General features: G+C 35.8%; 1 protein-coding gene across 4 annotated transcripts in view; it reads left to right on the forward strand.

Moving 5' to 3' along the window:
- Ifih1 (interferon induced with helicase C domain 1) overlaps positions 1-24444 on the forward strand; it is a 56458-nt gene that overhangs the window by 13211 nt on the left and 18803 nt on the right. For 3 of the 4 annotated variants that reach the window (XM_090342733.1, XM_090342734.1, XM_090342737.1), the window contains exons 3-5: positions 74-232; positions 15119-15223; positions 22873-23093. In XM_090342733.1, the coding sequence (XP_090198859.1) occupies positions 74-232; positions 15119-15223; positions 22873-23093 (485 nt within the window). The remainder of the gene's footprint in view (positions 1-73; positions 233-15118; positions 15224-22872; positions 23094-24444) is intronic. The other variant, XM_090342735.1, reaches the window with a different exon arrangement.

A 24444-nucleotide genomic window follows, 5' to 3' on the forward strand; every position in this document is an offset into this window, starting at 1 on the left:
GGCGAATGTCATGTAACCCTTCTATTAATTACAATAAAATATATGAAAAAAACTTGCGATAATTTCATTACAGTCTTTTTATTCACAGAGAAACAGCAGTTGTCACATGCCAAAGGTCCTGAAATAAAGGAGTTGCTTCCTTCTGCTGCAGATGAGCCCAATGCAGAGGAGGACTGTAGCCCGGAGAAAAATGCACTGGATTCATCCTTGGCAGTTTCTTCTGAGGTTTCAGGTACTGGAAACACATGGCTACTTTAAAAATAGCAGTTATCACCTCCCCAAAATGCATTGGTGGAATTACACACTAAAATCTATCTAACACAGGAAAATGGAGCACTGGAGTATATGAACTTTTTATTTTTCGAGTCCTGGGTCTTGAACTCAGGGCTTGGGCACTTTCCTTTCACTTACTCAAGGCGAGGGCTCTACTACTTGAACCACAGTACCACTTCCAGCTTTTCCTGTGTATGTGGTACTGAGAATCAAACACGGGCTTAGTGCATGCTAGGCAAACGCTCTATCACTAAGCCACGCTCCCAGCCTCATTTTTATGAAAATAATCTTCCTAAAGGGAAAAGGTAATGTTTCTTAGGCTTCAATGTTTATAAAATGAATACAATGTTGCTGTGTTCTAAAGATGCACATATTTGCTTCTAATTTTACTTTTGAAACAATCTGTGGTAGCTGCAATGTGACAACTAACATAAGCCATAGTTCATGGTGTCCAAAAAACCTCCCAAAAATATACCCATGTTCCCAGTGTAGACTTGACAGTTGAGAATTGGTCCTACATCTTTCTTCATATAGTACTTGGTTGTGGATTTGTAACACTACTCTCATTCTACAGCATAGTTTCTAATGCTTGAATAACTAATTGTTCAGTAGACTTAAATAGTCAATTGCTGAACCATTACTATGTTCTAAATTGTCACGTGGTGACTAAAGCTTTAGCCCTCTGTATTTGAGTCACAATTACCGAATAAAAGCATGTCATGTGGTATGGTGTGTGGTTTAGCATGTCGCCTAACATAGTCAAAGCCCAGCCACCATAAAATATGTTCATGCATATATGCGTCCATACATACTTAGTATGGAAGTGGAATTTCTAGGACAGATGTTTTATATTGCTTTGTGATGTTCAGCATAAGAATACGCCACATGTTCTTTCTCAGTCCAAGGGAGCACCTCTTTTCCCTGAAGTCTGCTCTGGAGTCATAATCAGTTTGCTTGATATTAAACATGATATTTTATTATTTAAATTTGAACTCTGGTGTCCACCAGAATATATTTAGAAAGTAGATGCTCTTTTTGCCTTTGATTCTATATTTTCTAGTATGACATTTGTAGTCTTCTTATTGTGTTCAGTGACCTGTGGAAATATATAGGGTAATAATCAATCTTTCTTAACAAAATATTTGGGGTTTTTGAAGAATTATAATTAGCATTTTTGGTTGGGATTGGAACTCAGGGTCTGGTGTTTGGTTAGCTTCTTTGCTGAAATGTATATCTAACTTTATCTAATTAAGCCAGACCAAAAGGAACATAGGCTCTATGGTTTCCCTCATTTGCAATAATTACACAACTAGGATTTTCCTAGCAGAGGAGAACAGCTCAAAAAGCTATGTACATATGGTCATATAGAATGAGACTAATCAAAATGAACTCTAGGATATGGAAAAAAGAGGTTTATCTTTGTGATTGCTATTCTTAATGTAGTATGTGAAGCTATTTCTTTTCTCTTTTTTTCTCCTTGTGGTTAATCTCATGTGGTTACTGTATTTGACTTTGTTACTTGGTATATTGTGTATCTATTTATTTGAAATAGGGAAGGGGGAAAACAAGTTGATTGGGAGGGGGTGAGGAGGGGAAAGGGGAAAAAACATGAAAAGGGTTATCAGTGTTTGAGAAGTAATGCACCCACTACCTGACAAATGTGACTGTAAATCCTCTATACATTATCCCAAAATCAAATATATTTTTTTAAAAAAAGATTAATCTATATACAGTTCTTTCACTGAATCTTGTAATTTCCATAATTCTGGCTGGCTGGCTGCTATCCATTTAAATTAAGGAGGTATATTGTTCAGAGATAACTCTGTAAATGTTTTTCAACTCTTTATTTTTTAAATTCACAAAACATGCTAAAATCTTTAAATTACAGTATTTATAATTCTCTTCCTTCTTTCACTTGTACAGCCTTTACATTCAGGAATTTAACTGTTCTCTATGTGTCAGTCTACATGCTAGTTTAGACAGTTCCTAAAAATCTTCATTATGTAGTAAATTATTAAAGAAAGAATGAGAAAAGGCATTGACATATATTTGCATATTCACTGATGGAGTTTAAAATATATTGTTTCTATTCCTTACCACGCAAATCATTTCCCTTTATAACCTGAGGAAAGTTTTCAAAATTACTTCCTTTTTACTCTTACAAGGCTTTAAAAAAAAGTTTTATATAGTTTAAATTTCTGTTTTTACTCTTATAAAACTTTAAAAAGAAATGATATGTAGACATAATTGGACATTAATAATGGATTTAAGGGACAGAAATCATTCTGTTCCCTTTCTCTAAATACCCTGCCCAACTTCCTTTCGCTCCTTTTCCTCAAGAAACACTTGGTATACTCCTGTCGTTGAGTTAGGAAAGAGCAGCACCGTGATGGTGTGCAGTGCTACGGAAAGCTATACAGGAACTGGAGGACCCGGTTCAACTCAGAGGAATCTTCTAGACTGTAGCATCTCGATGACAAATACACTTCTTCAAGATCCAGGCTTTGCTTTAGACAATGCTGGTGATTTTAAATACAAGGATCTTTTCGTTTTCTCTGGATCTTAACTTAGACTGTCCAACATCAATAACTTGTAAAGTACTCTTTGCCCAGAGAAGGATAGCTCAGGCTAACTTGGAACTCGTTATGTAGTCTGGTTTTATTTCAGACCCATAGTCCCACTCATCTTCTGAGTGCTGGTTCATAGAAGAACACCACTGCTCCTACTAATAAACTTTCTTTGATTGAAACTTTTGTTATAAAGTCAAAATGAAAGGATTTTGTCTAGAAAGTATCCTTAGAATAACAGGTGCTTTTAGAATCTAACTGTAAAAAATAAATATGAAAGTAGTAGTTTCTAATATGTATTTGGATAATTTTGTGTGTAATTATTGATAATGATGACATACATCCTTTATTTTGAATTCAAACGTAATGGGTCAATATTTCAGATGATTACCAAAGCAGTACCGAAAGCAACTTGTTACAGAATCAGTAAATATGATTTTTATGTGCAGCAAGATAAATGAAATATGTGAGGCAAAGCATTTGTAATTCTAAATTAAGAATTTCTAATTATAATTTCTAAAGTAATCTGCATATCTTCCATGCATCTATGTATTGTTATTTGCAGCTACAATGCAAAGATTCCCTTTTAGAACTCACTGCTCCTTAGCATACATATCCATTATTATTGACAAAAATGGCTCATCCTGAAAGTGAAATTAATCACCTTTCTCCTACATCCCAAGTGTAATATATTAGAATTTAGTTGTGGATAGCTCTGGTGAATATGCGCATCCTGTTACACACCTGGGCTGTGATTTCTTCCTCCTTTTTTCCCCTTCAGTATGACAGCCAACCCACTGAGAGGGTAGTTAGTGGTTAAAATATCACAAAACTTAATTTTGCCTTCTCACAAATCAACAAAATAATTTATAAACAACATGTAAATGTTTCTTAGATTATTAATTTGAATTTACTGCTGCTTCTGGGAGCCATCAGCCATTTTATAACAAGAATCCATCACAGACCTCTTGCATGTCTGTAGACCACACAAAAATCCCCATTTTTCCCTTCTACAAGAAGATTTGAATTATGAAAAATAAACAGTTAAATGAATCTCTTGAATTCTATAATTCCCTAGCAAAATTACAAAATCATTTTTAATTATCTGCTAGTGTTGCTTTATCAAATAAGTGAGAAACTACGTTACTTGGACCTTTTTGATACATTGCTTTGTGAATGAAAGCTGCAATAAAAATTAAACCAAAGTAAATGAGATTAAAAACTAAATGAAATTATTTAGAAAGTCAAAGAGAAAAAATTCCCGAGACTGTTAGATTTCTGTTGTAAATCTAGAATTGCAATACCCAAATATGACCGGCAGAGGGAGCTTTTACATTTTATAAAGAGGAATTTTTCTCTGTTCTGGTGTGGATGATAATGTAACTGTGGCGTGTGTCTTGTGTTAATACACAGTGCGCATGACTGTGAACGCATGTGTATATTTTGATTTATATATTCGTTCACGTGAAGATTTTAAAATTCCACCCCAGCTAATGAGCTTACCAACCTGCTTGTTTTCAGACTTTAATACCTTCTTTTTCAAATTCCCCATATGTTCAACTCCTTAGGTTTATCCGGTGACATTATGCTTTGGAATATATTGTGGATATATTTTGCATAGATCATGTTCTGTAGGAGGGGTTTAAAAATTGACCTTTATAAAACAGCCTCCTTCTCCCTGGTTCAATCTGTTACCGTACTTTTTCATTGTTGTTGTTGTTATTTTGCCTTTTTATAGACCAAAGTCCAATCTTAGAATTGGTCTATTCTAATTTCCTTAAAAATGCCACAAAACTTATCCTAGGATTTTTAGGGCCAAAATAATATTCTATGTCACTAACCTGTAATGATCTAGAGATTTTTAATATCTCTACCAAGAAATATCACAGTATTCAAGAGCTAAAGGGAAAGATAATTGCTTTAGTAATGTATAAGAACTTGTCTCAGAATAACCCTCAGAATTTGTTTGAATTAAGACATCTTCATATTTATTTTTTCTGAATTTAGTTATTAATTGCAGAGGACTAGCAGTACTTCTGACTCAATTCAAGGGCAAATCGTGGTAGTTCAAGCAGGGTAGGGGTGGAAAGAGAAGAGAGAGAGAGGAGGGGAGAACAGCACTGTTGCTGCTGCTGCCAGTAGTGGAGCTTATTAAAGAATTTTATAGCCTTAGATTTGATTGGAAACTACAATGGGTCATCTATGACTCACAAATGCGTAAGAGTTAATAAGGATAAGGATACTGTATCAGAAAGAAAGAAATCTCACTGGTATATAGTTAATGCAGGCTAGGTTTATTTATATGACATAGGTTTGTGGAAACATACTGTAAGGAATTTTAGCAAAAGTCAAAGCCAAAGTACTTCAAAGCCCACCCAGGCAACACAATCTATAAGACTTTCATCGCCAATGATCTACCCCTCCCTCCCACAAAAAAGAAGCCAGAAATACAACTATGGCTATAGTAGTAGAACATTAATCTTAAAGAAGTTCAGGGTCAGTAATAAGGCCCTGAGTTTGAGCCCCAGGACTGACACCAAAATACATACATACATACATACATACATACATACATACATACATACATACATACATACATACATAGGTACGTACATATGTACGTACATACATACATATATACAACAAACCATGAATTAGGAAAAAAGAAAAGAGTTGATCAGGTAATAATATTGAAGACCAAAGTACTGAGCTATTATATTCATCCTCAAAATTGTTGCAATTTAGGTTAACAAAATAAGCTGCATGCCTCTAGAGAGGAAGATTATGTAATTTATAGGAAAAATATACAAGATATGGATGTCAGAGGAGAGAGAAGATGTGGAAAAGAAGACTGATCCAAAACTAGCAACCCTCTCACCTGATCCTTAAACATCCTTTGCTGTATTGGGAACAAAGGTGACAGACAGCATTTCAGGTTGGTCGAGCATCACATGCTTGGGAATGTAACTTAGTGGTAGGGTGCTTGCCTAGCATACATGAAGCCTTGGGTTGAAATACTCAATACCACATAAACAGAAAAGGCTGAAAATGGTGCTATGGCTCAAGTGGTACAGGACTAGCCTTGAACACAGAGAGGCCCAAGGACAGAGCATAGGCCCTGAGTTCAAGCCCCAGAACCAGGAAAAAAAAGAAAAAAGAACATTTATTAAGATGGTAGCAGGTACTGGGGCTTGAACTCAGGGTCTAGGCACTGTCTCTTAGCTTTTTCACTCAAGGTCAGCTCTCTACAACATGAACCACATTAGGCTTTTTGGTGTTTAAGTGAGGGAAGCGTTTCATGGACATATATGCCTGGCGAGGCTGACTTCAAACCACAATCCTCAGATCTTAGCTTGTTGAGTAGCTAGGATATAGATGTGAGCAACTGGCTTCTAGTTGACTGCAATTTTTACAATTGCTTTTCCTAAGTGAAGAGAAGAATTAAAAATTAATGATTCATTGCTTAGATAATTATGAATTACCGGCCCAAGGCATATGCACTCTAGGGCATGTTTAATGGGAAGAATGTACCTAGTGGTAGTTTTATTAAGTGGCATCACCCCAGTGACTTTTTTCTCCTGATGTCCAAAATTGAACTTAGCATCTCTCACTCCACTTGGCTTTCTTGCTCACATCTGTTACTCTACTACTTTTGCCATGCCTCTAGTCCAACATTTTGCTGGTTGATTGTACATTTCTCTACCCGTGCTGGCTTTGGACCTCAGTTCTCTGTATCTTATCTTTTGCGTGGCAAGGGTTATGGCCATGAGAACTACAGAACAGCACTACTTCACTCTATTAATTTGACATGGGTCATAATGAGAACATTTATACCATGAAAACTGGCAAATTATTTTTAAGCCGGGTGAACTCTTTTAAATCCTCTATGGAAATTGGCTGTCGAACATGACTCCGTCCCCTGTTCTGCTCAAGTTTGTCTGGTTTCTATAGAGTTTCTAAAGGAGTTCCTGCAAGTGTAGGGTTCCAGTTTACCTTTGTCTACCTTGCAATTCTGAAATCTCTTTATTGTCTAACCTTCCTTTTAAGGTGGTCATTTTCATGCTCATTCATGGTATTGCCTGAATTACTGGTAGCAAGTGAAGTGGTCATAACTGCTGGGTGTGATTATTCTAAATCCAAATAACTATCTTTCTGTGTTCAGCCCTAGATGCAAAGACTAACAGGCATAGATGATACTGTTTAAGCCAACATCATTACGCACAATTCAAATTTAATGCTAGTTGAAACATTTCAGCAGTGAAAGAGAGAGAAAAAAATTCTATAAACAGGAGCAGAGGAGCTCCACAGATAGCCATGTGGGCCTGTGCTCTCGGAGAGATTTTTCTCTTTGGGGAACTCATTTCCTAGAAGCTTGGATCCAGGAGAGAATATGCAAGGTGGGTGGCGGTGGCTCCTCTCCATTCTGTGGGAACACATGTTCCCTGGCACAGAGAACAAAATATGACAGACCAAAATGTGAGCGCTTGTGTGAGTGTGTAGATCCATATACATAGAGCTGAAAATAAAAAGTGATCTATTTCCTCTCACAAAAGATGAAGTTGTTTCCAAAGAAAAGGCGATATATATTATTAATACTATGAAATTAAAGCCCATGTATTGAACCCATGTATGTATGTGTGCGAATGTATGTGCCTTCGTGTGTGCACACGTGCGTGTGTCAGGCCTTTGGCGGGTGGTTTTTGATGATGGAATTGTGAAATTGGAGGGAAGCTAGATGTGACACTGAGTGCCTCACCGAGCGCCGAAGGAGAAGAAATATACAATTACCATGAAAAGTGGAGTTTGACATCCTGAAGACCTTGTGAGCCCTTGCTCTTCAGAGAGCAGAGCAGTTGCTGTTCTCTGTTCATGTACACAGAGGCCCTTTCTTCTGGCATTGTTTCCAGAGTAAATCCAAAACTACCTGTCAAGATAGGGAACCTGGGAGGAGGCAGAGAGAAAAAGACCACATTGTGAGAAAGGTATGTAGGCCGAAAATAGGAAGGACAGTGCCAGGAAGGAATCCAAGTGAAAGCCAAGTTGTGTTTTACCCAAGGAAGCTTAAGCGCTTTGAATAAATGTATTATTCTCTGCTGCTGGTTGTAGTAAGATTTTCCAGCAGAGGGCAGACTTTACGTTCAAATAAGCTCTAAAAGCACTTCAAAGGTACTTTTCCTCCTTTGAATATTTTAGCTTGAATAATTTTCATTGCTAATTAATTTTTAAAAATATTTTTAAAGTCTGTGATAATTACATATGGAATCTTTATACATGGATTACAGTTAATATTTAATTTTTCTGTCTGATTAGCCAAAAAAAAAAGTGTTTCCAAAATGAGGCAGTTCCTCTATGACTTAGGGGCTAGTCTCAGATATCAAACCAAAGCTGTTCTTTTTCTTCTATTTACCAGACTATTACCAAAAATTCTGTCTCTGAACACAGCAAGTGCAATTTTCTTCCTTTCAACAGAATTTAATAAGAATGACTGCTTTTACAGAAATTACTGCCATTTTGCACATTGTTTCACCAATAGCTTTGATAATTTCCCTAGAGGAAATGCATGTGTATAAAAATCAATTAACCTTAGTAGGCAGAATCACTCCAATATTCAGTGCACCTTCAAGGAGCAGCTTTTCAAGATTCTCCTCCTTGACCTAACAGAGTCATTCTTAAAATAATAACTAAGGAAGTATCAATTACTTGCTGTGAGTTGCAGATTTCAGATCTGAAGACCAAGCCACTGACCAACACATGTTCTCCTCACAGAAAAAGCCTATCACCAAGAGCTTTATCTTGTGCAATTGTTGTTCTTAAGTATTATGTTATTTCTCTTCTCTTTTTTTTGCCCTTTGGTTAATCTCATATTGTTAAAATATCTGACATTGTTACTTGGTATATTGTACGTATGTTTATTTGTTTATTTGAATAGGAAAGGGAAGTGGGGAAACAAGATGATTGGGAGGGGGTGGGAGGAGGGCAATGGGGACAAAAACATGAGAAGGGTTATCAATGTGTGAGAAGTAGTGCACCTACTACCTGACAAATGTAACTGTAACCCCTCTATACATTGCCCCAACAATAAAAAAGAAAAAAATGTGAATTTTTAAAAGGAAAAAGCCTATTACCAATTGGCTGTCTATATGTTCTGCCTTAAAATCATACACATTACATGACATTATTTATTAGAACCAAAGTCCAGATTGCTCTTTGAAAAAGCAAAAAAAAAAAAAAAGGAAGAAAGAAGGAAAGAAAAAGAAAGAAAACCCAAAAGGTGATCATACTGAATAAATCAAGTATAAGAATATTGTACTGTGGTTTTTGTGCTGGGCCGGGCTTGAACTCAGGGCCTGGCCACTTTTTTTTTACCTTAAAGCTAGTGGGTTTTTTTGAAAATATTTTTTATTGTAATTAATAAAAGGGTTACATGATATTTGCCAGATAGAAGGTGCATTAATTCACATATATTGATACCCTTTCACATGTCTTGGTATCCATTACCCTCCCCCCCCCCCAGTCTTGGTTTTCCCCTTCTCTATCCAATTTCAAATAACCAAATACAAATAAATCCAATATATCAGGTAACAAAGTGAGATACTGTAACAATATAAGATAACCAAGGGACAGCAAAAGATATGATAACAGTACATTAAGGACAACAATCATTCATTATATGGCTTTTGTTTCAATATCCTGGAGGTACTTTCAATTAGCTTCATACTATATGGCCTTATGTATCAAGGTTTTGCTCTAATGCAGATCTCTGCTAGTAGAGCCCAAGGTTTCTACTGATTATGACAAATGAGGGAAACCATTGAGCCTAAGTTCCTTTGAGTCTGGCTTACTTCACTTGATATGATTTTTTCTAAGTCTTTCCATTTCTTAACATATGGGGCAATGTCATTTTTTCTGACAGCAGCATAGAATTCCATTGTGTACAAATACCACAACTTGTTGATCCACTCATCAACTGAGGGACATCTAGGTTGGTTCCATAATTTTGCTATGGTGAATAATGCTGCAATGAACATTGTTGTGGCAGTGGATTTAGTATGCCCTAGTTTCTGGATGGTTGGGTAAATGCCAAGTAGTGGAATTGCTGGGTCATAGGGGAGTTCTATGTTTAGTGTTTTGAGGAACTGCCATACTGCTTTCCATAGTGGTTGAACGAGTTTGCACTCCCACCAACAGTGTAGTAGTGCCCCCTCCTGGCCACATCCCCACCAGCATCTGTTGTTATTAGTTTTCCTGATCCTGGCCATTCTAACTGGAGTGAGGTGGAATCTTCGAGTTGTTTTGATTTGCATTTATTTTATGACCAGAGATGTTGAGCATTTATTCATGTGTCTATAGGCCATTTTTGTTTCTTCTTCAGAGAAGACTCTCTTTAAGTCTTTGGCCCATTTTTTAATGGGATGGAGATTAGTTTTGGAGTGATTCAATTTTTTGAGCTGTTGATATATTTTAGATATGAGGCGTTTGTCTGTTGTTTGGTTGGTGAAGATCTTCTCCCACTCTGTAGGCTTCCTAATTAATTTACTAGGTATGTCCTTCTCCATACAAAAGCTCTGCAGTTTAATGTCAAAGCTAGTGTTTTATCACTTGAGGCCCACTTCCACTTTGAGCTTTTATTGGTACATAATTGGAGATGAGTCTCACAGACTTTTCTTCCTCAGGCTGGCTTCAGACCATGGTCCTCAGGTCTCAGGTTGAGTAGCTAGGATTGTGGGTGGGAGCCACTAAAATCCAGTGAGAGAGGAATTTTTGGTACATACTCAATAGGTTGGTTTATCTTTGGGCAACATGCTTTTATTTTTTTTTTTGAAGGGAGTATACATGTGTGTGAGAGAAATGATTTGTAAAGTAAATGCAGCAGGAAGACTTCTGAGGAAGGCATTTGCAAAGTTATGGGACATACAATATATTTTATTACTTGAGTTATTTCCTTTTGTACTTTCTAAGAAAGAAAAAACAATAAAATGCAGAAGAATTTGCTGCCTAGGAAACTAAAGTATTTTGGGGCAGAGAAGCTAGAGAAATATGTGCTTTTAAAATGACAAAGAAATGGGTCTCTATCTGCTCACTTTGATTTTTTTTTGCTAGTCCTTTGCTTGGGCTCAGGGCCTGAGCACTGTCCTTTGACTGTCTCAAGGCTAGAGCTCTATCCCTTGAGACACAGCACTATTCCTGACTTTTTTCTATGTATATGGTACCGAGGAATCAAACCCAAGTCTTCGTGCATGCTAGGCAAGCACTCTACCACTAGGCCAAACTCTGGGCTCACTTTGATTTTTATCATTGGGCCCAGAAGAATTATTACCATTAATTTTAGGTAATGATGACAATAGCATTCCTTTCTAGTGTGTGTGCAAACTTGAATGGAAAGTCAAAGAAAATAAAGAAATCAGAAGTGTTCACAAACTATAATCGTCTCTTAAACTTTTCTGCCTCCACCTCCCCCCTTGGAAAGATAAGCTCTGTTTTAATTTTAGAGGGGAACTTGACATTACAATGAAATGTCTGCCACTGTTTTTAAAAAGCCATTTTCATTTTGCTGAATACGATGGATGTGGGATGCATTGCTTGTTTACAAAACTTCCCAGAGATCACCAGTCAAGTTGATATTGCAACAGAAGTACTAGTTTTCTGGACTTTTACTAAGGCAGGACTCTCCCCCAACTCCCTTCCAGTTGTGTAGCATAGATTCACTGCATGATCTCTGTGAGTCTTGGATTCTCACCTATAAATTGAGCTAATAATGCATATCTTTCATAGAGGATGTTGAGAGCTAGAGACTTCTCAGTACTTCTATTCTGGCTCTGAAAAGTGCATATTTGATTGTGAGATTCAAACAGATAATGTACACTATGAGCATAATTGATAATACATACTGACTAATAGCAATATTATATCAATTTTTATTCAGATTGTATAAATAACTCCCACAAAAATATATTTCCTCTAGTACAAAGCTGGAGGGAATCCTGGCTTCACATACACAAAGAGTAGATTGAAATTATGTTTCTAACTTCCAGTGAACAGGAAGGGAATTGACAGTCATCACATATTATCATTTTTATTTCATGTACTGATAGTAATGTTATCTTTTCAGATTGTATTTTGAGTATATTTCAGTGATTTTGCTATTCTCTCCCATTCTTCATACTGCACGTTAAAGGATAAATGAAAGCATATCAAAATTTACTTTTTTTGCCTCACAATTCTTGGCCTGCATTTCTAGATCCAGAATTATCCCTGAAATGACATTTTTCCCATCTCATTTTACACCTTGCCTTTTCCTTACAAATCATATTCTCTTTTCATCAGTGCATCTGCCCAAAACGCTCTTCGACTTGACAGCTCTATCCAACACTCGCCTCTGAGCTTCTAACAAGACATACCTTTGGGAATTGCAAAGTGCCATGTTTAAAATCTCTCACTGAGACATGCAGGTTTCCCCGTGTGAGCATAAGGGATTCCTCAAATCGAGTTTTAGAGCTAATCTATGACAACTGACAAGCACAGTATTTTCACATTAGTTTATTTATGTTGTGCTAATATACTTAAACAGTATGTACATCCATTGAGAATTTTTTTACAACTTTCTTACCAGCTTTCTCCTAACTTTCAAGAAAGATGTTTTGCATATTTAATTAGCAGTGTCAAAAAGTCTACTGTATCTCTCAAGCTAGTGGACATATTCAAATTGGAAGGGAAATTTCTTAGCTGTCACAGGATATTCAATAGAATACTAGTCTGCAATAAAAAGAAGTTATTGGTAGCAACAACATTGGAGGAATCTCAGATACTTTGTTAAAATTGGCAGACATGAAGATTTTATATAATGTGGATCCATTTATGTAACTACCCAAGATGAATAAGACTATAGGATCCGGAACCGGATTCATGATTGCCATCAGATACCAGGAGAACATTAACCACAGGGGACTTGAGAGAACTTTGGTGGTGATGGAATCATCTTAATTGTAACAGCATCGCAGAACAGTATACAACGATTAAGATCATTAAAACACACTTGGAAGGAATTTTTTTTTTGCAGTGTAGAACCACTTAATTCCTATGACTTGAAAAAAATGAACTGGTTATAAATACCTATAAGTTGTATCTGCTTCTCCAGAAGTTTTGTTGGTATCATCTGTTTTCCATTTCAGTTTTCAACCCTGAATACATACATGACTACTCTAGAGTAGTTTGAAATAAAACAAAAGGGGCTATCTGAATACAATTTATTTTTGCATCAAAAAACTTTAGCATGTAATGATAATATTCATAAAAGTACAAATATCATGAGATATGATTTTTTTCTACAAACATTAGCAACTGGTATGGCTAATATACCAACTACTAGATGTGCATTCATTTTTAATTCTCTCTATATATCATATTTAAGTAGTTGTATAAAGGTGTTACCATGCAGCAAATCAGTTTATGAATACAATGCATACTGATCAATGTAACCAGTTTCATTATTCTCCTCAATTTATTTTTCCAATCACTTGCAATCGATGGATTATTGTACATAGTGTTATTTAATAATCTCTGAAGGAGGTGATATCAGACTCACTTTAAATAAGAGCAACTGAGAATCAGAGCAACGTCATTTGCAAATTTCACAAGTCTGATTCCAAAGCCAATATTAAGAATCACAGTGCTCTAACTTTTAGTGGTGTGTTAAGTCTACTTGCTGATCCTTGAAACTGAGACTGAGTACATCCTCAAAAACGAACATTGTGAGAAGGTTTACAGAAAGCTTTGTTACAGATGATGGAAAACAGATAATCAGGATTAAAAAAAGGACTTGCAATTTCCATTCATACTAACCATTTTACAGGCTTAGTTTAATTACAGAAAAGAAAAAGAAATATTTCTCACCTTCCATAAGCTTCTAGTAAGCTCTGATGCTAGGCTTCAGTGATATTCTTCTTAAAAATTTTAGTTTGAGCTGGGAGTTTGGCCTAGTGGTAGAGTGCTTGCCTAGAATGCAAGAAGACCCAGGTTCCTCAGTACCACATACATAGAAAAAAGCTGGAAGTGGTGCTGAGGCTCAGGTGGTAGAGCTCTAGCCTTGAGAAAGTCCAGGGACAGTGCTCAGGCCCTGAGCTCAAGCCCAGGACTGGCAAAAAAATGAGTTTTAAATATGTTTATCAATGAAATATCATTTTCATAACTAACCAGTGAATCCAGGTACTTTTAATCATTTTCATACTTCATTAGTTCCCTAACATTTTACATGAAAATAGCTCAATGATTTCTCTAATGATTTTTGTTTGAAAACCGTTTTCAACCTTTGATATTCTTTTTTTATTGTAATTAGTAAAAGGGTTACATGATATTTGCCAGATAGCAGGTGCATTCACATACATTGATACCCTTTCACATGTCTTGGTACCCGTTTCCCTCCCTCCCCACACCCCCCACCCATCTTGGTTTTCCCCCCTTCCCTATCAAATTTCAAATATCCAAATACAAATAAATTCAATATATCAGATAACAAAGTGAGATACTATAACAATATGAGATGACCAAGGGACAGCAAAGGAGATGAGAGACAACATAGTACATTAAGGACAACAATCATTCATTATATGGCTTTTGTTTCACTATCCTGGAGGTACTTTCAATTAGCTTCACATTATATGTCCTTATGTATCAAGATTTTGCTCTATTGCAAATCCCTGCTAGTAGAGCCCAAGGTTTCTACTGATTATGACGAATGAGGGAAACCATTGAGCCTAAGTTCCTTTGAGTCTGGCTTACTTCACTTAATATGATTTTTTCTAAGTCTTTCCATTTCCTAACAAATGGGCGGTGTCATTCTTTCTGACAGCAGCATAGAATTCCATTGTGTACAAATACCACATCTTGTTGATCCACTCATCAACTGAGGGACATCTAGGTTGGTTCCATATCTTTGCTATGTCAACCTTTGATATTCTTTGTTGGGGCCATTATTTACATGAAGAGTGCTGATGAGAATCACATGTTTAGGACAGTGCATTTGTTCTCATATTGCATGTACAGTATGTTAAGTAGATAATACAAATTTGAATCACTACCTAGTAGCTATTTATCCTTAGTGGAGCTTTTTTTTTCTTTTTAGAGTAGCCTGCCAGAAATTCTTACCTTTTATTCATAATTCTCTCGTGTACCTTCCCCACTTTGCATTGAACTGTATGTACTGTGTGCTTAGAGGTGTGCAGTTAAAATACGTTTATTCTCAGAAATATTTTTAAAATATTTTAAAATGTTTTCCTTTGCAGAATCAGACACAAGTTTGGCAGAAGGAAGTGTCAGCTGCTTAGATGAAAGTCTTGGACATAACAGCAACATGGGCAGTGATTCAGGCACCATGGGAAGTGATTCAGGTACTGCCTAACTGTTGTGTAAACCTTAAAAAGTGTGAAATAAGATGCCATATAGTGGAATTCATGGGGGCTGCTCACACCCTCCCTAATGTACTTATGTAATGAAGGCAATTCTTTTCTGCAGGAGTCATTCTGGAACCTTGCCATTTACTTCCTCTAAAAGTGCGACTTACAGACCTTAAAACCAAATCCAAATTCCCATCTAGTACCTGTATTTTTGATCTGTTATATGCCACATTTCACAGAGCCACGCCCTCTATTTATTTATGGAGTCTTTTTTAATTCATTGGGACTGAACATCAGTTCTCTTTGCAGGTTGGTACAATTATCTACCTCCAGATGCAACTCTGTATTTAATCATATTAAAGTACAAATAAGAAGACTGTGACTAGATAATTAAAGGTAGGAAGCAATATACAGTAAGCTGAAAGGTTAGAAAGTACAGTGAAAAGAGTCCCATTCTGTACACACAGCTTTTCAATAAGAACAAAATGGATTAGATAATTTGGCCAAGAGATGAGAACTTTTTTAGATATTTCCCATACTGTTCTCCGTACTGGATGTAAATCATAGTAACAGTCAAAGGCTCTGCCAGTTCCCACCCCCCTATACCTTCATCAATTAAATACATTCTCCTATTAGATTTCTTAATCTGTCATTTCAGTAGACTCAAGCTATTAATTTATATTCATTGATTGTATATTCTGTGATTACCTCTGAGCTAGAAGCTTAGCGTCATTTGTCTATGGGTCATGAGTTATTGAATATCTATTACATAATGTTGTCTGTATATTTCATAATTAAAGTTAACAAATGACCAAAATATGCTTTGCAATGTGAACAGCTAAGAAATAGTGGGAAATTGACACATTAAAAATTTGCTTTAGGGGCCAGGAGTTTGGCCTAGTGGTAGAGTGCATGCCTAGCATACATGAAGACTCTGGTTTGATTTCTCTGTAATACATGCATAGAAAAAGCCGGAAGTGGTGTGGTGGCCCAAGTGGTAGGATGCTACCCTTGAGAAAGCCCAAGGACAGTACTCAGGCCCCGAGTTCAAGCTTCAGGACTGGCAAAAAATATTTTATTCTCTATCTGTGGTTGTTTCCACTTACAATATATTATATAATTCAGATTATCATCCCGCCTTGTCAGAACTATAGACATATAGATCTCTAAGAAATATAGTCTCACAGGAAAGATAGCTTGTGTCAAGGCTATCATCTCCCTGAGAGCTTCCTATATCATACCTCTGATTCTAGTTATATATCTTCTTAAGGATAAGTTCATTTGGAGAAAGCCAATTTACCAGGAGGCAGCCATACCTTCAATTGTAATGTAAAAGGGTTAATTCATTTTCTGTTCTGTTCAGTTAGTGCTTGTTAAGTTCTTGACATGAGTTTATTTTTGTAGATTGCACTTATTCTCTGTCCTTGTCATAACACCATTAAAATTTAATAATTAATATTTCTTTTTTCATATATTTTTATTGTAATTAATAGAAAGGTTACATTACATTTGCCAGATAGAAGGTGCATTACTTCACATATATTGATACCCTTTCTCATGTCTTGGTCCCCATTTCCCTCCCCCGACCCCCACCCTCATCTTGTTTTCCGCCCTTTCCTATCCAATTTCAAATAATGATTAATATTTCTAATGCATGTTACTGATGGTGTGACTCAAAATATACTCCAGCTAATAGGTAACACCTATATGGCTTATTTTTAAGCTTGTGAATGTGGTCTTCATGCTTATTTGTCTAAGTAAGGACTTTTCAACAATATTCATTCATTTGATAAATTATCTAAAATGTATTCATTATTTGCAAGGCATTTTGCCTATTGAGAGCTGTTAGCAAATGTATTTGCTGATATTTTAGGCCTCAATGTGGCGTGAAAGGCGTGATAAATCTGAGTGCAATCTACTTTGAAAAAGCAAATACATTTTTAAAGGCAAATATGTTTTAGAGTGCATTTTGAAAGCACACACTTGAAATGCTAGGTAAGTCAGTGTTTAGGTACAAAGAATTTGCAGGTTATGCAGTAAAATTTTGCGCTGGTGGAAATTATGACATTGCTCACCCCCGGGTGAAGCTCAGACCAAAATCTTCACTCAGAATTTTAGTATATTGGTGAAGATATATTGAATGACTGGAAAGTACTATGGGGATTGCAATTGAACTTTAACCTTTGGCATTGCCACCAAAAAGGACGTTATCCTCCATGTCTGTATTCCTCCTTCAAAGGCCAAATAGGAGGCACTGGATACTGAGTGTAAACTCTCACATCTCACGTTGTTTCTGCAAATACTAGATCCCAAACAAGTCTGATTGCTGTTTTTGTTTTTTTAGAATTTTAAATATTTTAATTACATTGTGAATTTTTTTTCATTTTCCATTTTTGGGTACATATAGTACTTCTTAAAAATGTGGCAGCTTACACTGGTTGGGTTTATACTCTTATTTGGAGATAATACCTATTAATATTTGTGCAACTAGAATCGTGAATTTTTCCATGGTTGCATACTATAGGTAAAAGAATACTTTGTGTATTTGAAACACATGCAGTGACAGACCTATTTTTCTCCAAGAATAGCTTAAGTGTCAAAATTAATGTGAGAATGAAATTTGCCACATGGTGTAGTTCCAATAGAATATTATTACTTAAATCCTATTTGCTTCCTTTTTTGACCCTTTATATGATAAAATTTTGAGGTCTGCAATCGTTTTTTGTTTTGCTTTGTTTTGAATTGCACAATGTAATTCAAAGCCTATGGGTAATTGAATACTATTTTCTTTATTGTATGCAATTGATTATGCTTTTCAAAAAATAAACAAATAAAAACCCAAACATTCTTTTATAAGGAGAATTGGCTCCAGACTTACTGATTGCAGCCCAGTTTTTGCCTTCTGGTGACAGTAAAGAGAAAATTCTTTTTATACTTATGGGGATACTTCTATCCCTATGTCAGAGGATATAAGCAGTCAAGAATCAGGCAGCATATTTAGCACTCACCCAGCTCTTTTTCTTTGGATGCTATTCTCACATTGATTCCAATTCTAACTTCTACCATATCTGCTCTGTTTGTATACATTTTAAACTTGAGGCTGCCCATCCAATCTCCTAGTCTTGACTCAAAACTATAAACAATTATTGAACTAATAATTTATCAAGCTACTAATTTATCTAGCCATATATATATGTGAGCTTATATATATGTATATATATCATTTTTTTGCCAGTCCTGGGCTTAAGCTCAGGGTCTGAGAACTGTCCTTGGATTTTTCTCAAGGTTAGAACTCTACCACTTGAGCTTCAGCACCATTTCTGGCTTTTTCTAAGTATGTGGTACCAAGGAATCAAACCCAGGTCTTCGTGCATGCTAGGCAAGCACTCTACCACTAGGCCAAACTCCCAGCCCTATATATACATATATATCCTTTTATGTGGATAAGATATTAGGATATTAGGATTTTGATTACTTATAAAAGCTACTTAATGTAAAATTAGGCATTCTTAAGTAAATCTGAACCTTAAATAGAGATGAATTATCACATATATTATTTTACTTTGGCAATACTAAGATTTAATGTCAGACCCTCACACTTGCTAGAAAGGAGCTCTACCAACTAAGCCATGCCCAAGATCCTTTTTCCTTTGCTTTTTATTTGCAGGGTAGGCTTGTATTTTGACCTTCCTACCTATGCCTCCCACCTAGCCCAGATGCAGGTCACTATTTCCTTGAGAATTGGTGGGGAGGGTCACTAACCTCTTTCTTGAACTGGCCTTGAACTGCAATCACTTCAGCTCTACTTTCTGGGTAGCTGACCTACCCAGATATCATAACCACACTAGTATTCCCTATACTGAGTTCTTTGTGGGGAAAAATGTATTTTGGCAGTGCATAACAAGCAATAGTCACACAGTCAACATTTACTATAGAATGACCAGGTAAGGAATAGCAAGTCTTTTGACTTGGGGTTGAATTTTGAAAATAAGAGCCTTTTGCCATTACAGCCATTTTAAAATTAATGGTAGATTAAATACCTTATGTGTGTAGTGATGCTAACTAATTTTATTTATTTAACTTGGGTTTAAGTTCCTAGGAAAGAGAATTAGATGGTTACTATATTTTCTATTTTCAAGTTCTATTGTAATGAGTATAAAAACAAAGAAATGATTCATGAACATAAACACATGTGAGAAAGGAAACATGTTATTATTCTTTAAAATCTATGTCAAAATGTACCTAGAGTGAAATGTAAGGAAAATACATTGCTGCCTTTTAATAAACTTTCTCCATTCATTAACTGTGTTTTAAATATTCTGGCACTTTGGGGAAAATATTATGATTCTAAAAATTCCTTAAAGTAGAAATGTAGTGTTATTCTTAAATGATTTTAACCTTATATGAAGGTGGGGTTAACAGTGATCAAAAGCCAACATAAAAATCCCCACATACATGTGTATTTTAACTGCTGCTGACCTTATAAGTTTTAAATAAAGATTAAATGAAATGAATCAGCAATGATAGCTTAATAGTATAGATCATCTGTTTTTACCCATCCATACAGTGAGCAAATTTCCTGCTGGATTAGTAGATGAGTTTTACTAAGTGATGTTTGGTGTGAATTTTCCTACCTGTTCAGATAGCACTATCATAACAAGCTAAAACCCATTTAAATGGGATAAGCCAATGACGAAAATAGACTCATCAGCAAGTTCTTTGGAGCTAATGGGATGATGTTAGCTTAGTTTTATTTGGATCATTGATTAGAGGAAGAACATTTACTTCATGTGGGATGAAATTCTGCTAAGTGCTATCATTTTAGTTTTTTCTTGTGATAATGTAACTTTTAACCTAGATTTAAAAACTGGCATAATGTTTTTTTTTACTGGATTCCCTGTTGTAATCTTATATATTTTTACATATCTTACTCTTGATGAATCTAGATTATTATATAAATATATACATATCAAGATATGTTGTAATAATATTATTTTAACCACTATCTAATTTATCAGAATTTCAGTTCTTAAAACATTTGTTACGGCCGGGAGTTTGGCCGAGTGGTTAAAGTGCTTGCCTAGCATGCATGAAGACCCAGGTTCAATTTCTCGGTACCACATACATAGAAAAAAGCCGGAAGTGGTGCTGAGACTCAAGTGGTAGAGCTCTAGCCTTGAGAAAGTCCAAGGACAGTGCTCAGGCCCTGAGCTCAAGCCCAGGACTGGCAAAAAAAAAAAAAAAAACATTTGTTACTTGGAAATATTTTCATTATATTGTCCTATGTGGTTTCAGGAAATAGTATAAATACATGAACTTGGGCATATAAGGATATAATAAAGTCATAATTCAAATCTAAATGGGAAATTTAGTCACATTATAGTCTGATGTTACAAAATTATGTTTCACCTTTCAAAGAAAGCCTACCAATTAAAGGCCAAGAGGAAATGCTGCTTCTCAGCCTAACTAGCTCAGGAGGAAGGAAGACTTCATACAAATACACCTAAGTATGCACACCGGTGAACATGCAGTCAGTCCTCAATATCCACTGATTCCACACTTGCAGATTTAAACAACAAAGATCAAAAATATTTTTAAAGCTTATTTTTATACTTAATTGATACAGTCTTTTCTCTGGTCTCTATTTCCTAAACAATTCAAACTGATCAACTATTTACATCGCATTTTGAATAATCTGGAGATGATTTATAGATAAAGGAAGTATTGTAAATTCATATGCAATTGAACTCACAAGCATCTTTTATATGAGACTTGAGAACCCTAAGACTTTATTTTTAGGGAACTACTTGAACCAAAGACCCAAAGATCAAGGGATGACATCTTGGTTATGGTTTGTAGCACTTAGTTGCCAGATAAAAAGTGAAGGATAATAATTTCAGCTTAAAAAAAAAACTAAGGAGGATGCTGCAAAAAATAAGATACTTGTAATCCTAGCTATGTAGAAGGCTGAAATTGGGAGAACTATATTTGGATGGCAACCCAGGCAATCTCAACTGAGGAGTAGGAGATCTGGCACTTACCTATGATCTCAGCCATAATAGAAAACCTAAAACAGGTGGATTGTAGTAGATGAGTGTATCTTAGAAATAGCCCTATCTTTTAAAAAAATAAAAGACAGTATAAATAAAGGCAGTGTTAGTGGCTCATGACTACTATCTTAGCTACTCAGGAGGATACAGTCTGAGGAATGCAGTTCGAAAGCAGCATGGCTAGAAAAGTCTGTGACTTTTATCTCTAATAAACTACCAAAAAGCCAGAAGAACTAGGGCTCAATTGCCAATAAACCTCAGAGACTGCACACATACCCTGACTTCAAGCCCCAGACATGCACAAAAATTAAAAAAATAAAATAAAATGATAGTATAAAAATGGGCTAGTGGCATAGTCAGTGGTAGAGTACGTGCCTAGTAAGCAGAAGATTCTGAGTTCAAAACCCCATGCCATCAAAAAGTCAAATCCAAAACTCCCCAAACCAAATCCTCAAAGAAACAATCACTCCATTAGCAAGTGGGACAAAGACTTGAAGAGAAATTTCTCTGAAGAGCAATGGTCAGTAGACACCTGAAGAAATGCTGACAAATCTCTGGTTATGAAAAAAAATGCAAATCCAAACAACACTAAGATTCCACCTCACCCCAGTTAGAAATGCAAATATCAAGAAATCTATTAACAACAGATGCCAACAGGGATGTAGCTAAAAGAGAACGCTGCCACATTGGTGGTGAGAGTAGAATCTTTTTCAACCTGGGAAACAGTATGTTAGTTCCTCAAAAGACTCTGTGTCTTATATGTTTATTTGATTTGGGAAAGGGAAGGGTAACAACAAAATGGTGAGACAAAAGACAAAGGTTGAACCAATGCAGCAGCAATACTCACAAGACACTAGGTAGGAAATGAACTTGGGATTGTAGGGGTGTTTGGGTGGATGGGAAGTGGGAGAAAAATGAGGAGGGGGAAACCGTATTTGACATGTACTTACTACCTTCTGTATGTAACTGTAACCCTCTATACATCACCTTGACAGAAAATTAAATTAAAAAAAAACTAAAGAATATCAAGCAAGGATAAGTAACTAGTAATACTTCACTAGTTATTGTTGATGTATAGGTGGAAGGGCTAAGAGAAATGAGCAGGTATAATGCCAAGACAGGAAATGTGGTACATTAACAACATTAACTACCAAGACTGTACTCTTGCCTACCCTTTATAAAAATTCTCTTGGCTTTACCCACTCTGAAAACACATCTTGCCACTTCCAGAAATCTGTGTGCTTTTAATTCACTCCATCTTCACCCTGACCCTTATCTACTTCCATAGGGTAGACTGCCTGGATCATATCCTGCAAGTATAGATGGGAGCTGTCACTTGGTGGTATAGCAAATAGAAAAACAGATCAGTTTGAGGGTGGGTGTATGGCTCAAGTGAAAGTGCCTGTCTAGCAAGGGAGAGGTCCTGAGTTCAAACCCCAGTACCACCAAAAAAGATCAAAGAAAATAGATCAGTTTTAAGTACAGAGGAAAAGGACTTGAAATCACAAGGGGCTTATATATTCCATTTCAGAATTTGTGGCCTTAGCTATTTAATTTTCTATTCTTTTTGTTTCTTCTCTTAACTCCTATCAGATGAAGAGAAGGTGGCAGAAAGAGCCTCCCCTGAGCCAGAGCTACAACTTAGGCCTTACCAAATGGAAGTTGCTCAACCAGCCTTGGAAGGAAAGAATATCATCATCTGCCTGCCCACAGGAAGTGGGAAAACCAGAGTGGCTGTTTACATTGCCAAGGACCACTTGGACAAAAAGAAACAAGTATCAGAACTTGGGAAAGTTATAGTACTGGTCAATAAGGTATTCAAATAAAACATCACTAGCTCATCTTCATTTTAGTATTCCAAATCTTTAAAAACTATGGGGCCCAATGAATCACAAATGTAGCTCCATTGAGTGTAATTTATTTTATGTTTAATCTTTGTTTCTACATCTAAATATAATATCTCAATTTAACCTTACAATTTTCCATACAATTAGAATATTAAACTGAATGTCTGTAGCTTACATATAAACATTGCATATTCTCAGGTATAATTAAAATTAACTATTGCTGATTTAAGTTATCATTACATATTTGAATGAATACAAAATATCTTGGAAATTTCAGATCAATATACTAGTATTAGTTTCTTTAATCAGATACTTGATTGAAGATGGCTAGTCCTCTTCATCCACAATATATTACATTACATTAACTATATTATACATTTGTTATATGTAATTATTCTGCATATAAATTCTACCTTGCAAGAGCCAGTCTCAAGAAGGCAGCCCTGTGAGTCCTATTTTACTTCCTTTTGTCCCCTGGAACAAATATCTACAGCTTCTTTCATTGTTGTTCCTAAAACATGGTTTCTAGACAGTGCATTATTCCATGTAGTCTTAGTTTTCAAAGCATTTATCCAAGACCATCTTCCTGCAGTGTTTAGAGCTAGAATCCAATTCCACAAATATAGGGTGCAGGAAAGATGAGGTGTGACACTCAGCCTGTGACTGTGTTTACTTTGACATCACAGACTCATCGTCCTTTGAAAATCTGTTAAGATAGAGCTCTAATCTTGTTTTCATGCAGTTAATGTTTGTGTTTAAATTCAGACACTTGATTGTATCTTTGTATCATTCTTATAAAATCATTCACATTTTTAATGTATTGAATATACTTCTTTCTGTAAGATTTGCTTCTCCTGATGCTTTATTCTAGTCAGAAATCTTTGATCCTATCGAATTTCCAGGATTCTTACACAAGCACACTTACACATACTAGTGTTAATATATCCTCATCATTCATATTCTCTGCAACATTGTGGGGATACTTAAAAAATAGCTCCTCCTTTATCTGCTTATTAACTGTTTCATTCTACAAATAACTAGAAATCTTTCCATTAGTTCTGTTTGATAATCTATTTCAATTTTAAAGTAACTTCGGCTTCAATGATATGTGACTGAAATCAGGAAATATCCATCCTAATAAGTCAATATAATCTTCTTTCTGTGTTTAGCCCTAAGCATGATATTCTAGCCCTTGATCAACAAAAGAGAAATCTTTCTCCAAAGCATAATTCATTCTCATCTCCCTTCCTCCATTCTTTCTAAAGTTATAGCCTTCGAAGGCAGGGAGAAATGAAAACACCACCTGCCCACCCAGACT

Source organism: Megascapheus bottae, chromosome 12 (genome assembly GCF_031878675.1).
Source record: "Megascapheus bottae isolate mThoBot1 chromosome 12, mThoBot2.hap1, whole genome shotgun sequence".
NCBI lineage: Eukaryota > Metazoa > Chordata > Mammalia > Rodentia > Geomyidae > Megascapheus > Megascapheus bottae.